The following is a 17,507-nucleotide window of genomic DNA, read 5'->3' on the forward strand; positions in this document are numbered from 1 at the left end:
ATCAGCCATGGGTGATGCCTCCAGACTGGTTAGCTGTGCGAGTGACAGCCGCACAGGTTATTTCCCCGTGAGGAATGAAAGTAGCCACAGTTGATGGTGAACCCCTATACAAAGCTTGCCATGGAAAGGAGTAAGAAGGATTGAGTAGAAGAAGTAGGAGAGCAGGCGTCCAAGAGCTCTACAGCATCTCCATCCGCTTATCTGAAATTCCCACCAATGAATCTGCATAAGTGTTCTATCCCTTTTATTATTTATTTCTTTTTATTATTCCTATCCTCAAACCCATAAATAATGTTTAATTTGCCTGACTGAGATTTACAAGGTGACCATAGCTTGCTTCATACCAACAATCTCTGTGGATTCGACCCTTACTCACGTAAGGTTATTACTTGGACGACCCAGTACACTTGCTGGTTAGTTGAACGAGATTGTGAAGAAAATAAACAATGCCCTCAGAGTATACATCTTTTATAAATCCAATTACAAGAAAAAAGGGAATCACAATTTCGTCCACCAAGCAGCATGGTCAGTATATACTAAAACTTTAGATCCAATTAAATATTGTCTAAACTTATCAAAAGCATACACCACAGCTAGTAGCTCTTTCTCTGTTGTGGTGCAGTTTTTTTGAGCTTCATTCAATACCTTACTTGCATAGTAGATAACATAAAGCTTCTTTTTCTTCATCTGCCCCAACACAGCACCAATTGCAAGGTTACTTGCATCACACACGAGTTCAAAAGGCAGTCCCCAACTTGGGGGTGTGATGATTGGTGCTGTGGTGAGCTTAGCCTTTAGAGTTTCAAAGGCATGTTTACATTCATCATCAAAGAGAAAAGGATTGTTGACCACCAGCAAATTGCTTAGTGGTTTTGCTATTTTGGAAAAATCTTTGATGAATCTCCTATAGAATCCAGCATGCCCTAAGAAGCTTCTAACGGCTTTCACACTAGTTGGCAAAGGAAGTTTTTCTATAATTTCTACTTTTGCCTTGTCAACTTCTATCCCCTTTCTTGAAATTTTGTGACCAAGAACAATGCCTTCGGGTACCATGAAATGGCATTTCTCCCAATTTAAAACCAAATTGGTTTCTTGGCACCTTTTCAAGACTAGGGTAAGATGGTGCAAGAAAGCATTGAAAGAATCACCAAAGACAGAAAAATCATCCATAAAGACTTCAATAAATTTTTCTACCATGTCTGAGAAGATTGATAGCATGCATCTTTGAAAGGTAGCTGGGGCATTACACAGTCCAAATGGCATTCTCCTATATGCAAAGACTCCAAAGGGACAGGTAAAGGAGGTCTTCTCTTGATCCATGGGGTCAACCACTATCTGGTTATACCCAGAATATCCATTAAGAAAACAGTAATAAGCATGGCCAGCCAACCTTTCAAGCATCTGGTCAATGAAAGGGAGAGGAAAGTGATCCTTTCGTGTGGCATCATTCAGCCTCCTATAATCTATGCACATCCTCTACCCTGTCACCGTTCGTGTTGGAATAAGCTCATTCTTCTCATTAACGATGACAGTCATTCCCCCTTTCTTAGGTACTACTTGCACTGGACTGACCCATGGGCTGTCAGATATAGGGTAGATGATCCCAGCTTTACACAACTTTAGGACTTCCTTTTGAACAACCTCCTTCATTGTGGGATTCAATCTTCTTTGAGGTTGTACCACTGGTTTGGAATTATCCTCCAAGAGTATCTTGTGCATGCATATGGCAGGGCTTATGCCTTTCAAGTCATCAATGGTCCATCCCAATGCCTCTTTGTGAGCTTTCAATACTACAAGGAGCTTTTCTTCTTCCTCTACACTCAATGTAGAATTGATGATCACTGGGAAGCTGTCCTTTTCACCAAGGAATGCATACTTAAGATGAGGGAGTAGTGGTTTCAACAATTATTGTGGTGCCTTTTCTTCCTTAGCTTCACTTGGTTCCTCTAGTGCTTCCAATTTGTTCTCTTCTTGTTCTTGGATGTCCTGGACTTCCTCCTATTTCACTTAATGGTTTGTTTCAAGTACTTCTTCAACCAAAGAATCCACCACATCAATCCTCATGCAACTCTCTTTCTCAACGGGGTGTTGCATTGCCTTGAAGACATTTATGGTCATTTGCTCATCATGTACTCTGAAAATCATCTCTCCCTTCTCCACATCAATTATTGTTCTAGCTGTAGCCAAAAAGGGTCTACCAAGAATGACTGAGTTGTTCCCCTCTTCATCCATATATAGGACTACAAAATCAGCTGGGAATATAAAGTTTCCCACTTTCACCAAGAGGTTCTCAACTACTCCATTTGGTATTTTGATGGATCTGTCAGCAAGTTGGAGTGACATCCTTGTGGGTTTAAGCTCTTCAATCATCATTTTCTTCATCATGGTAAGGGGCATTAAGTTAATGCTTGCTCCCAGGTCACAAAGTAATTTGTCAATGGCCATGCTCCCAATCGTGCAGGGTATGAGGAAGCTGCCAGGATCTTTGAGTTTTGGTGGTAGCCCTTTTTGAATGATGGCACTGCACTCTTGAGTGAGAATCACTGTTTCTTTTTCTTGCCAACTTCTCTTCTTGGTGATCAATTCCTTAAGGAACTTTGCATATAATGGCATTTGTTCCAGAGCTTCTACCAATGGGATGTTGATTTCGAGTTTCTTGAAGATTTCTAAGAACCTTGGGAATTGTTGGTCCTTTGCTCCTTTATGTATCCTAGTTGGGTATGGAAGCTTGGGTACATAAGCTTTTACTCCTTCATTTTTGTTTTCTTGTTGTAACTTTACATTCTCCTTGTTATCATGGTTGCTTTCTTGACTGGGTGGTTTGCCTTGTGGTTTGACAGCCTCTTTGCTTTTTTTAGATGTTGAAGCCTTTTCTTCATCTTGCCTTTCCACTTGTTTTTCCACTGTGTCTTGCTCTTTGGGTTTCATTGCTTCTTTATTCGAACTTTCTCCAACTACCTTGCCACTCCTCAACTGTAGAGCTTTACATTCCTCTCTCGGGTTGGGTATTGTATCACTTGGGAGAACATTGGTTGGTCGCTCAGCTTGTTTGGCTAATTGTCCCACTTGTCGCTCAATACTCTTCATGGTGGCCTCATGTTCCTTTTGTCCCTTGATTAAGGCTTGAGTGGTTTGAGCAAGTGCTTGCAAGGTTGCTTCAAAATTTGAGATTCTGGTCTCATGATGGTCAATTGGGGATATGATGGGGGTTGAAATGATGGGGGTTGATTGTTGTTGGAAGTTGTTGGGTGGATTAGTGTGGTAATTTTGTGAGTTAGATGTTGGTACAGGAAAGTTGTTTTGGTGAGTTTGTGAATTATTATGAGGTGGTTGATATGTGTTTTGTGTTTTTCTATATTGGTTAGTGTTGGTGGCATGGTGATTTTGGTTATTTGTGTTACGATTGTGGTTGTGGTTGTTGTTCTTTTGCCAATGGTTTTCACCCCACTTTAGATTGGGATGATTTTTCCAGGATGGGTTGTATGTATTGCCATTAAATTCATCCTGAGAATTTGAAGTGTTCTGCATGTACTGGACTTGTTCTTGTGGCTGTTCAACAGTGGTCCCTTCACCTTGGCCCCATTCAAGTGATGATTGATTTGTTGTGTTCACTGATGCTAGTTGGAGACCATCCATTCTCTTTGTTATTATTTCCATTTGTTGTTGGATTTGTTGGTGCATTAACTTATTTTGTGCTAAGATAACGTCAACACCTTCAAGCTCCATTACGCCTTTCTTTGGGGCTGGGTTATGTTGCCTCTCTGATGAGTAATAATACTGATTGTTTGCCACAATCTCAATGAGGTCTTGAGCCTCCTCAGCAGTTTTCATCATGTTAAGTGATCCTCCTGATGAGTAGTCTAGTCCCTTCCTTGCTTCTAAGTTTAAGCCTTCATAGAAGTTTTGGAGTTTGACCCAATCACTAAACATGTCAGGTGGACATCTTCTCATCAGTGCCTTATATCGTTCCCAGGCTTCATACAATGATTCCCCTTCCATTTGCCTGAAAGTTTGAACCTCTGTCTTCAACTTGATTATTCTTTGAGGTGGGTAGAACTTTGCTAGAAATCTGCCCATCACGTCATTCCAATTGTTGAGGCTTTCCTTTGGGAATGACTCTAGCCATTGAGTGGCCTTGTCCCTCAAAGAGAATGGGAATAGCAGCAGTTTGTAGACATCTGGATGCACTCCATTTGTCTTCACTGTATTGCATATCCTCAGAAAAACCGACAGATGTTGATTTGGGTCTTCAAGAGGTCCCCCTCCATAGGAGCAGTTGTTTTGTACCAAGGTGATGAGCTGAGGTTTCAACTCAAAATTGTGGACATGAACATTTGGAGTGGCAATACTGCTCCCATAATCTCTTGGATCAGGGATGGTATAAGAAGATAACACCCTTCTAGGTGGTCCATCATTGTGGTTGCCCCTCCAGGAGGATTGTGCATGTCATCCTCCATGACTTGGTCTTCTCCCTCTGATTCCTCTTCACCAACTATCCCCTTTCCTCTTTCTGCTCTCCTTACCCTTCGGAGGGTTCTCTCATCCTCAATATTAAGTCTATTAGCTCCTGATATACACAAACAAAACCAAAATCACAAGTGAAACACTCTAGAACTAGAGTGGAATTGGAGTTAGTGAAGCAAAGTATCAAACAGTTAGTGGGCTTAACAAAAACAATAATAATAATAATAAAAAATGCTTAATCTAAACTACCATTCACTTAATCATTGTCAATCTTTTCCAATCCCCGGCAACGGCGCCAAAAACTTGATACGTAAAAAATTAGATTTCACGTATAACCGGCAAGTATACCAGGTCGTATCAAGTAATAAAACTCACTAAGAGTGAGGTTGATCCCACGGAGATTGGTAGATTAAGCAACTTTAGTTTAATGATGGATTTAGTCAAGCAAACATGGTTTTGATTTTATGAGCATTGTGATTTTTGAACATAATTGCAGGAATTTAAATGGCAAGGAATTTAAAGAATTGGAATATAGGAATAAAATGAAAGTAAATAACTGAAACTTAAATTGCAAGAAACTTAAATGACATCAAAGATAAATTGCAAGGAATTAAAGGTTGCAGAAATTTAAAGAGCATAAGAGCAAAGAGCAAGAAATAAAGAGACAGAATGTAGATGACAAGAATAATAAATTGCAAGAATGTAGAAGAGAAATGGGGTAACAGGTGTTCAAAAAACTAAGAGCAAAAGAATTGAGAATTAATGATGGAAAGAATCATTAGGGATCAGAGATGCAAATTCTCATGAATAGATGTTGATCAATTCCTTCTCAATCATGGGTATAGATCCATGGCAAGTGGGTAATTGAATCCCAATCTCTTGGTGGTCCAATTTCTCTCAACATAACCAATTGCCACTCTCGTGATCTAATTGTTCATGAGAAGAGATGAAGCTCAGTTTCTAATCCAAGCCACACAATTTCCAGAATCTCAACTTAGGGAGGTTACATCTCACATACCAACCAAAGTGTATTGATTAAGGAGATTATGAAAGGATGAACTCTAAACTGAACTATGTGGTTCATTTCTCAAATTCACCACACAATTTATATAGATTAACCCCTCTCTCGATGGTGATTGAATCTTTGAAGAACAAGAGTTTCCTCTTGGATTAACCACTTGAATTGAGAAGGAGAAGATGATTTATCAATGCATTCAAACAAGCAGAGCTCTTCCCCCTAATGAAAGTGGGGTTTACTGAATCATAACTCCAATTTCAACAACAATTGCCATAAATGAAAAATTAAACTAAGTGTCAAGAAGGATGAAGAAGAAGAAGAAGAAAATGCTTAAAAACTCCAAAAAATGAAAAGTTCCAAGAAGAACCAAAATAGCTTTCCGGTATCCTCCCGGAAAATGCAAGAGAGTTCTCCAAGTAAAAGTGCTAGTAAGTAAAAGTCCCTAAAAGTCTAGAAAAAGTGTCTCCAGCATCCCCTCAAAGTACAAACTCCTTCTCTATTTATATTAGTCCTAAAACTCCTTCAAAGATCTTCAATTGGGCTAGCAATGTGGGCTTCCTCTTTGTTGAATTCTTGGCTCAATGGAAGAAGTGTTGCTAGACATGGAAGGAGGAGTTCATTCATGATGCTTCTGGCCCAATGGCTTGGCATTTTTGCCAATAACGCTAGCCTTAATGCACGTTGGCAACGTGCATTGTGTTTTCCTGGGAGTGAGCTTTGAGACTTGGGCATTGCTAGCCCAAGTTGTTGCTAACAACTTGTTTTCCTTCTTCTTGACTCTACATTCATGCTTAATGTTGCCCAAAATCTGAGTATTAATCCTCTGCTTCAATATGGACTATCATACATCATTGGAAAGCTCAGAGTGTCTTCTTTCTAATGCACTTGGAATCATCTTAATTGGAGCTTTGTAGCTCAAGTTATGCTTCCTCCAAGAAGGTAAGGTCAGGCTACCAAGTTGTTGCCGAACACGCCCCTTTCTTCTCAAGTTGGCAACGTGCCAAGCCTCCCAAGGCTGAAACATGGGGCTGGCGTTGTCCTCAAACACGCCCCCTTGTTGGCACGTTGGCAACGTGCTCGTGCTCCCCTCCAGGGCTGCTTTCTAGCCTTCAACTTTGCTTGTCACGTTGCCATGGAACACGCCTCTAGAAGCTGGCATTGGCAACGTGCTCGAGTGAATGGATTGCTTCTCAAAATAGCTTGTCACGTTGCCTTGGGACACGCCTTTGGAGGCTGGCATTGGCAACGTGCATGCTTCTTCCCCTGGGCAAGCTTTCTTGCCTAGCGTTGGCATTGGACACGCCAATACATCCTCAAGTTGGCAATGTGCTCGAGTGAGCTTTTCCAGGGCTGCATCCTAGCTTGGCTTTGGTTGCTACGTTGCCCCCAAACACGCCTTTGGAAGCTGGCATTGGCAACGTGCTCGAGCCTTCCTCAAGGCTCCATGCTTGTTGCTTGGCGTTGTCCTTGAACATGCCTATGTTTCCTGGCGTTGGCAATGTGGGTGGAGATCCAAGGCTTGGTGCCTTCCAAGCTTTCCTCCCTGGCATTGCCTCTAAACACTCCAATGAAGTAGCACGTTGGCAACGCCCTCGAAACTCCTTCCTGGCCCAAGTTCTTCTAGCTCATTGTTTCCTTGAACAACACCTATACTTCCCGCATTGGCAACGCCCTCGAAGCTCCTTCCTGGCCCAAGTTGGCAACACCCAAATGTGCACTCCAGGGTTGCTTGGCGTTGCCTTCAAACACTCACCCTTTCTCCAAGTTGGCAACGCCCAAATGTGCTCTCCAGGGCTGCTTGGCGTTGCCTAGAAGCACGCTCTTGTTCCTGGCGTTGGCAACGCCAACAACTCCTCTTCTTCTTGCCGAGTTTGCTTCTTGGCGTTGCTGCCAAGCACTCCAATGTAGCTCCAAGTTAGCAACGTGCATAGTTCTCACAGGAGACCACTTTCTTGCAAGGTTGTTTGTTCTCTTCCTGAAGTAAGGTTTCAATGGCGTTGCCAACTTGAATCCCAAGTTAGCAACGTGCATATTGTTATTCTTGAAAGAGTTGTTAGCCACTTGCTTGCTTCATTCTTGCTTCAATGCTTTCTTGTTTCATCACCTATCATTAACAAGGGAAATTGCTTCAAAGTCTTACCAATCCATGCAATCAATTTCATAAGATTCCTTCATACTCATGCATTTATGTATTCCTTAGATCATTTGCATGAATTTGGCTACAATTGACATGGTCCTTAGTATTCTCATGCATGAAGACAAAACTCATAAAAATACTTGTTTATTTAGAGAAAATGAGTGAAACTAAACTAAAACCAACTAAACTAACTAGCTAATATAGCAAATATGCAAATGCATCACTAGCTTTCCAATACTTGTATGCACATGCTAAAATCCTCTTTAATTCCTTATTTGTTTATGATTATGATGCTTTATTGCTTTTAAACTCACAAAACTCAAGTTGGTAGTTATAATGCCACAGCAACATGTTACAAATCAAGATTCAAGCTATGCTTTATTCATTCACACATGTAAACAGAGAAGATAAATACAATCATGAAATTTAAGTGCTGGAAACAAATGAGAAGAAAAGGAGCTCTACAACCTTGTAGTTCATCTTCATTATTGTTGTCCTTTTTCCTCTATTCTTCCTATTTCCCTTGCCAAACTTAGAATGCTTGCTCATCCTCAAGCAACAATTAGAACAATGGCTATGGGGCTAAGATGGATCATGAATGTCTTGCACAATGAAATGTTAGCAGTACATGTGTTGCAAGCAAGCAAAATTTAAGATAAAAATCAAGGCACAAGAGACAGAGAAATTGTGATTACAAGCATAAGAGGGTGTGCATGATACATGGCATAAAAGATAAGTGGCACATCAAACTTAGTGTGACACTTTCACTTGGAATTCATGCAGGTATCTTGTAAGGATTGGAACCAAATTTTGTTGCATAGCAACACCAAACTTAGAATGCAATCCTATGTCAATTTATTTGAAAAACTAAACAAAAGGAACTGTTATATGTTGAATACAATCACCAAGCCAAAAATATGTCATGAATAAGGATCTCTTGGTGCTTGTATTAACAAAAACAGTTAAGAAGCAAAATAAGTGAAAGCATTAAAAACAAAGAAATACTAAAGTAAACAGAATAACAAAGTGTCAAACCAAAAGAAAGATAAATTTGCAGAGGCATTGTGATTATGCAGACAAGTGGTGCTGCTGGATAACTTGCATAGAAAAATAAGTGGCACACCAAACTTAGAATCTTAGTGTGACACTTTCATGTAAAATTGATGCAATCATCCAAAGGGATTGAAAACAATTTGTTGCAGGACAACACCAAACTTAGAATGTAACCATGTGCCTATTTATTGAATTTAAACAAGGCAAGGAGAAGGAATGTTACCTAATGTTTACCTATTCTTCACTTTCTTCCTCTTCTTCCAATTTGTTAATAGGAATGACCTCAAGGGAGGAGAAGTTTCAGCTATTGTCCCCTTTCTTGGTTTCCTCTCAGCAAGCTTCCTTTTGAATTTGGCTTGATTGAGCTTGCTTGCTGGTTCAAGGATAGGATTGGTGCTTTTGTTAGTTGCCTTCACTTCTTGGATATCAGCACTTGGTGGTTGTGTGATTATTGGAGTTTTGTCTTCATCAATAGTCCCTTGCAATGATGGTTCCGTGAGCTTTTCTTCTATGCACTTCTCTACTTGACTTGAGTGTGACTTCTCTTGAGTGTCTTCCTTACTTTCTCGTTCTTCCAATTCCTCCTTCACATCTACCAATTGGTCTTTGTCTTCCTTGCTTAGCAGTTCTAAGTTTCTCCTTCCTTTCTCCAAGTGCTCATCCACTTCCTTGAAGAGGATCTCTTGCTCTTTCCAGGATTGTTGTTGTTTCTCCATGAGTTGTTCTTGTCTTTTCAATAATTCTCTGGATTTTTGAAGGGGATCTTCAATTAGTTCAAGGGCCTCTTCATTTTGCTCTTCCACTTCCTCCTTCACACTTAACATTTGGTTTACCAGCACTTCCATGTTTTTGAGGGAGTTCTCTTGTTCTTTCCATGATCTCTGTGCTTCCCTTTCATATTTTTCAAACATGGTTTCAAGCCTTGAGAGGCTTTAGTTCATGGAAGTTTGTGTGGACTATGAGTTTTGGAAGAGATTTTGTGTCAAGAGATAGTTAAGTGATGAAGAATTTTCAAATGAAGAACTAGGAGGTAAGGTTGGACAGTTTTGCAGAAGTGAATTAAAGGCACGTTCAAGTGAAGATGGCTTTTGATAAGTGGAATATCGACTCTCAAATGCTTTCTGGTTTTGCTCCTCCCAGGCATAACTTGAAGAATTATTGAAATCATTATAGTATGGATAATCTTGTGGTCCTTGGGAGGAATCTTGCATGAATTTGTTGAAAGCATAATCAAGAGATGATGTCTCTTGATGAATAGCATTTGGAGAATTAAAATTCCCTTCCCAGCCATAGCTTGTGTCAGTGTCATAATAGCATGGTTCACTTTGTGGCTCTGGGAGGAAATTCATTTCTCTTAATTGTTCACACTTTTGGTGATACTCCTATCCACCATTAGAATAGCAACTTGCATCATTTTGTGGTGGAAGAAAATATCCCATATGATTCTCTTACTCATCTTGTGTCTCTGAAGCAAATCTCCATGGATTGGAGTGCTCAGAATTTATATTTTCTTGGTGATATTCCCAGCCACCATTAGAGATTGGTGATGGTGGATAATATCCCAAGAAATTTGTTTGATCATAAGATGAGTTGAACTCCATTTGAATTTTGTGAAATACAACACCATTGAAAACTGAAGTTCATGTCTCAGAGAAGAACTTCTTAGTGAAGCAAAAACACAAACACCTTGGTTTCAACTTAGAACAGAGAACAAAAACAAAAAAATGCTTGATCTAGACTTCTCACCCACTTAATCATTGTTGATCTAATCAATCCCCAGTAACGGCGCCAAAAACTTGATGGTGTTTTTGTGGAAAAACGAATTTCCAAACACACAGATCTAACCGGCAAGTGTACCGGGTCGCATCAAGTAGTAATAACTCACTTAGAGTGAGGTCGATCACACAGGGATTGATGGATCAAACAACTTTAGTAGGTGATTAGTTTAGTCAAGCTAACATAGAAGTGAAATTTGATGAAATGTAGCCAACAGAAAGTAAATAGCAAGGAAAATTAAAATGCAGAAAGTAAAATGACTGAAACTTAAAGAGCAAGAAAAGTAAATTAGCAAAATCTTAATTGACAAGAAAGGTAAATTGCATGAAAAGTAAAGGGGCTGGGGTGTTGGAAATTAAAGAGAGCAATAGATCAAGCAACTGGAAATTTAAATTGCAGGAAGAATAAATTGAGAGCAATGTAAACAGGGAAGCAAAATTGCAGTGAATAAGAACTTAGAGCAATTGTAGGAATTGTAAATTGCAGGAAATTAAACCAAGCTAAATGTGAACATAAATGTGAAGTTGCAGAATGCAGGAGAGGAAATTGAAGAGGAATGAAACAGAAAGTAAAAATGCTTGAAGGATTGAAAGCAGACAATGACTGATGCTAAATTGCAGCAATTTAAAAGAATGTTGAAGATCTCAGGGGTGGAGGAGACTAGAAAACAAGTCTAGATCTCAAGTCCTTCCTTGATCCAACAAGAGAAAAGTTGTAGAGAATTAAAATAGAGATTGCAAAAGAAGTAAAGAGAAGTTACAGATAGAGAATGAAAATAGAATTCCTTCCACTCTTAATCCAAGATTTAAAACAGAAATGAAAGTTAAAGAGAGAGTTTTCTAATCATACTACTCCCTAGTGGAGCTAGCCTACCAATGCTCTCTATTAGAGTCAACTCCGCTAACAAAGATGAAAATGGTGCCTTATATAGGCTTTTTACAAAATAAAATTGAAATAAAAAACAAATTAAATGAAAATCCTAATTCTAGCTTGTTCTTGTGCCTTTGAGTGATGATGTGGGCTTTGCTTGCTTTGGATTTGAGGAGAAATGGGTTTGGTTGGCCTTGATTCAATTTGGAGAGAAATTGAATTTAAATGGAATTTTTATTCAATTTTTGGGCCCATGGGTGTTGCTCCCAGGGCAATGCTCTACTCTCACCAAGAGCGGAGCATCCAAGCCTTGCCAAGTCTTGTGCATGCAACATTGCTCCCTGGCCGTGTCATGTAATGCTCAGCTCTTCAATGTAGCGCTCAGCTCTCCAAGTGAGCGCAGCATCCTTGCTTCCTTGGTGAGGTATCCGTGTTCAAGCCTTGGGGGTTGCACTCTTGCCCAATTTCCTTGTATTTTATTTGGGAGAGAGCACGACAATGCCCTCCAAGAGAGCGATGTGCTCTCCAAGTGAGCGCCACTTTGTTTTGGAGTGAGGCTCCAGTTTCGAGCCTTGGTGGAAGTATTGGCTAATTTTTTTGCTTGTTTTTAGCCCTTAAAGATACATTTCATTCGTGCCTCAATTTCATGCCAAATATGGATTGCCATACATCGTTGGAAAGCTCTGAATGTCAACTTTCCAACGCAACTAAAAGCACATCAATCAGACATCTGTAGCTCAAGTTATAACCCTCTGAAGAAGGCATGGTCATGCTGTGAGCGCCCAGATTTTAACTTAGCCAAAATTTTGCTTCCAAGCTTATCTTTGCATCAGGGTAATGCTCTGCTCTTGGCAAGAGTGGAGCATTGTATGCTGATTGCCTATTCTCCTTTAATTTTGTCATGGGCCACACTTTTAAAAGCATGGCCTAAGCCTCCAAAGTGTGCTCCAACTTCAAAGTGTTCCCCAAAGCTCTTTTTTTCTCCTTTTTAGCTTATTTTGTGCTTCTTTGCTTTTTTTTTCTTATTTCCTACAAAATTTATAAAATCAAAAGATCAAAGAAATATACCATTTAAGTACAAAAGCATTCATTATTCAAGCACAAATCATCAATTTCTTGTATGAATAAGCATAGAAAAACATGACATGGTGACATGTCATCAATCGTTTGGAGCTATACAGCTCGAGTTATACTTCTTGAAAGGTGAAGAGGTCAGCTGGCCTTACTACAGGTTGATACCATGTTCATATTTGCACTTTTGGGGCAAGTTTTCTCCCTCAAATTTAGTGTTCAGCATATAATGCTATATATGCTTGGAAAGCTCTGGAATCCTACTTTCTAATGCCACTGGAATCACCTCATTTGGAGCTATGTGGCTCAAGTTGTTCTTGCTTGAAGAAGGAATGGTCAGGCTGCCGAGTGAGATTTTGCCCATGTTAGTGTAACTAACGTGGCCACTAACATAGGCCTTCTTTGCTTCACAAACGTTAGTGGCGTTCACTTTTTTCACTAACTTTCACAGCTGCCTCCTTTCTTTCACGTTAATGCCCACTAACGTGGCACTAACGTGGGTATTCCTGGCTTCGCAAACATTAGTGGCGTTCACTTTTTCACTAACGTTGGAGTTTCCCTTTCCTTCCACGTTAGTTCCCACATTAATGTAACTAACGTGGAAACTAACGTGGGTCTTCTTGCCCTTCACTAACGTAGTGGTGCTTACGTTTACCTCTAACGTTCCAAACTTTCCTTCCTTCCACGTTAATTCCATTAACTTTCTCACTAACGTTGGGGCTTTTCTTTTCTTCCACGTTAATGGCCACGTTAGTGGCACTAACGTAGCCACTAACGTGGCTCTTCTCTGCTTCTTGTTACCTGAAATCAATCAAACAAAGTGCATCAAAGTCTTGCTCTTAATCATGGGATCACGCATAATCCATTTTATCATTCAATTCATGCGTAATTCTTATGAAATCCATCAAAATTGACAATATTTGCTTGAATCATTGTATGATTGCATTTTCAACCAAATACTTGCTTATTTCCTAAGAAAATGCATGAAACCAACCTAAAGCATACAAAAAATGGCTATTAAAACTAGCCAAGATGCTCTGGCATCACAACACCAAACTTAAATCTTGCTTGTCCCCAAGCAAGAAAAGAACTATGCACAAAGAATTCTCTTAATTGGAATGTATTGAAGAATTGCTTATGATGCCTTAGTGGGTGAAGTAAATAAGTGACAGTGGGGTGAACTCTAATTTGTATGCTTATGCAAGGATTCCAGTGCTCATTAGTCCTCACATTTTGGAAGTCTTAGATCTTAGGACTTCCATTCAAATGATATTATGGAATCCTTTTTATAGATTGTCACCTTGAAGCAGCACTTATTTTCTGGCATTTTTCTTTCTTTGTGGAATTTGGCCTTGACTCTAGGTGTCATGTATCAAAGCGGCTTTTTAAGATAAGATTTCAATCAATACTTCCAAACCAGTTGGTCTAAGGTATTAGGTGTTGAGGCACCCCTTAGGATTTACTTGCTCAAGCCTCTCTCTTTGATAGAATTCCACCACAAGCATTTAACTAGGACAATAACTCTTTGAGATCTTATTTCTTTCTTTTTCTTCCTAGTAATTGATTCTTAGAGCCTTGGGCTTGTTCTTTGTTGTTCTTTTTCTTTTGTTTTCTTTTATTACTGGTTCTTGGATTAATAGATGTTTAAGAAATTCAATAATACTTCTCCAAACTTCATTTCGTGTCTATGAGCTCCCATGCAAGTTTTCACAAACATGCAACCTTAATACACAATCATACAATCAGAACCTCCACTCCTCTTAATCTTTTGCTTGTCCCATGATTTATAAAATTCTTCAACACTTCCCTTTCAGAAGAATAATTTGCATTTTAAGTGTAATGGGTGCAAGCAAAATTCAAGATGATAATCATGATATCAAAGCAACATGTTACAAATTAAATATCAACTATGCTTATTTCACAAGGAGTAATCACACATGCATACAAAGAAAATAGAAGACAATTATGCAATTTAAAGTGCTAGAAATAAGTAAGAGGAAAAAGGAACTTTACCACCTTGTAGTTTATCTTCATTATTGTTGTCCTTTTCCTCTTACTCTTCCCCTTCCCATACCAAACTTAGAATGATTTCTTATACTCAAGGAATAATTAAAACAGTGGTGATGGGGTCTATGATGGATCATGAATTTCTTAGAATGAAGTGTGAGTATGCATGTGTTTCAGCAAGCAAGATTAAAGATACAATAAAGGCACAAGAGATACAAACAGAGACATTTTGATTGCATTAATAAGTGGTGTGCTTAGTACCTTACATGAAAGATAAGTGGCAACACCAAACTTAGTGTGACACTCTCAATTTAGAATGTTGCAAGTACCCAGTGAAGATTGAAAATCAAATTGTTGCATGGAAACACCAAACTTAGAATGCAAGCATATGCCAAATTATTGAAAGTAAACTAAGAAAAGCAAGGAAATGTTACCTACAGTTGGGTTGCCTCCCAACAAGTGCTCTTTTAATGTCATTAGCTTGACATGTTGTTCATAACTTTCTTCCTTTTCTTCCAGTTTGTTAAGAGGAATGACCTCAAGAGGAAAGAGGAGCCAGTTAATGCCCCTTGTTTTGAGTGCCTCTCCCCAGCAAGCTTTCTTTTGTTGTTAGCTTGAGTAAACTTGCTTGTTAGGGTACGGGTGGGATGGCTTTTGGTTGACCTTTTATTCATCTTGGATATTGTCCTTCTTTTCTCGGTCACCATCTTCTTTTTAGTGCTCATATTGATTGCCTTCACCACCTTGATTTCAGGATTTGGGTAGTATATGATGGTTGGAGCATTCTCGTTATCAAGAACATCTTGAATTGGTGGTTTAATGAACTCACCCTCTATGCAACTCTCTGTTTCATTGGAGTGTGGGCTCCCTTGATTGACTTCCTCCCTTTATTCTACATGATGTTGCATTGAGTCTTTTAGGAGTGAGTTTGCATGTTCCTTTGACACACTAGTAACCTCTGTGGGTATGGAGCTTTGGGCTTATATCCTCTCATAACCTCCTCCTTCTTCATAGAAACATCACTTGGTATGGGTGCCTCCTTTTCTTGTTCTTCTGATTCCTCCCTTGTTCTTGTCCTCTGAATGAACTCCTCTATTTTTGGAGAGAGTGAAGTGGTCTCTCTTTGTGATCTCATCTCTTTAATGAATTGTTCTTCAGAATAGAGTTGTGCATTCTGTCTCAATTTTTCTTCATGGTCCCTTTTTGCTATTTTCTCCTCTTCGTTTGTCTTTGTTATTTCTTCAAGAAGGAGTTCTATCCTAGAGAGTCTATCTAAAGGAGGTTGGGTAAGTTGTAATGGTTGGTCGGGGTTGGCTTTTGAATGGAATTGGTTGTTTTGTGGTTGTGTGTTCTGAAAGTGGTATGACTCTTGCGGGTAATGGATTGAGTTTTGTGGATGGTGAAATAAATTGTATGGATTTGGGATAGATTTTTGTGCTGAGGCATACTCAAATGATGAAGAATTTAGGCATGTAAAACTTGGAGATAAGGTTGTATAATTGAGAGGTGATGGCTCTTGATGAATGGGGTATGAATGAGTGAAATCTCTTTGATTTTGATCTTTCCAGCCACAACTTGAGTAGTGATCAATTTCACCAAAATATGGACCATTTTGTGGCTTTGGAAAGTACCCCATTTCATGTTCTTGATACTCCCACCCACCATGAGCATAGTAAAGTGGATCATTCTGTGGTGGTGGAGAGTTTCCATGAAATTTGATTGACTACAATATGATGGATGGTCTTTTTTTCCTGTAAAAAGCTCTGTCTCAAACAATAATCACCAAAAGAAATTGGAATCTCCATTGTAATAAATGAGGGATTCTTAGTGAGTCAATATCACAAACAGTTAGATAGCAAAAGAAAATAAATAAACAAAAGAAAACAAAGATAAAAGAAAAGTGTCTAATCTAGTAGATCAATCAACCGGTAATTTGTTAATCACAATTAATCCCCGGCAACGGCGCTATAAACTTGATGCACGGAAACTTGTCTCTCAACAAATTTCCCTTCGGCAAGTATACCGAATTCTCATCAAATAAAAACTCACAATAGAGTGAGGTTGAATCCACAGGGATTAACAGATTAAGCAATAAATGGTTAATTGATTATCCTAGTTAGACGAATCATATTGGAGTGATAAGTAACAAGGAAATGTAAATGGCATAAAAGTAAAGAAAGCAATAAAGTGCAGAAAAGTAAAATGGCAAGAAAAGTAAATGTAAGAACTAAAAAATAAAATGAACATTGGGATCAAGAGATATTGCAATCCTCCGGATCATGTTCATTCTCGTCTCTTCCTCAATTAATGAATTCATTTATATCCTTGGCAATCTTAAGTGATTGGATCCCAATTCCTTGGCAATCCAATCTCTCTAAGCTTGAACAATTTCCCAATTCCTTGATTTAATTGTTCATGGGAAGATATGAAGTTTGGTCACTGATTATACCACACACATTCATAGATCAAAGTATTGGTAGGATTAAATGTCACAATATCCATCTAACCCCGAACCTAATCCAATGTGAGAGAGCATTTCTAGCATGATTTCCTCATTCCTCTTCCAAGGTTCAGAGAAAATCCAAGTATGAGCAATTTCTCTTCCGAGACAATTATCCAATTGGATGAAGATCGAAAGCTCTCTAGTAAAATCAAGAGAAAAGAAAGAGGAAGAAGAATAAGAACTACAATTGATCCATTGAATCACAATAGAGATCTCTAACCCAATGAAAAGAGTTAGTTAATCATTGCTCTACCAAAATAGAAAAGAAAGAAAGTGCAGAAAAGTAAAGATGAAGATTAAAACTAAAATTGAAACTTCAAAATTCATAAATGAAAAGTACAAAGAAAAGAAAGAGAAGGAAAAGTGTGTGAGGGGAGGGAGTCCAAAGACCCCTCTTCAATCCCCAATTCCTAAATCCCCCTGGGATCCAGAATTTCTCCTTTCCCATCAATTGAATGTAAAAACTAAGACCTTTATATAGGCTCTCATAAATTACAAAATGAAATTAAAAGCAAATTACAATTAAATAAAAATTCCTATTTTAGATGCTTCTTGTGGCCTTGATTGGTTGACACTTGTGGGTTTGCTTCCTTGAGGTTGGGTGGTCC

At 38.9% G+C, this 17,507-nt stretch overlaps 1 protein-coding gene across 1 annotated transcript; it reads right to left on the reverse strand.

Moving 5' to 3' along the window:
* Positions 1–2,007: 2,007 nt before the first annotated feature.
* Positions 2,008–3,999, reverse strand: LOC107479733 (uncharacterized). Its single transcript, XM_016099843.1, has one exon. The coding sequence runs from the start codon at positions 3,997–3,999 to the stop codon at positions 2,008–2,010; it is 1,992 nt and encodes a 663-aa protein (XP_015955329.1).
* Positions 4,000–17,507: the final 13,508 nt, after the last annotated feature.

The sequence above is a fragment of the Arachis duranensis genome, chromosome 3 (genome assembly GCF_000817695.3).
Source record: "Arachis duranensis cultivar V14167 chromosome 3, aradu.V14167.gnm2.J7QH, whole genome shotgun sequence".
NCBI lineage: Eukaryota > Viridiplantae > Streptophyta > Magnoliopsida > Fabales > Fabaceae > Arachis > Arachis duranensis.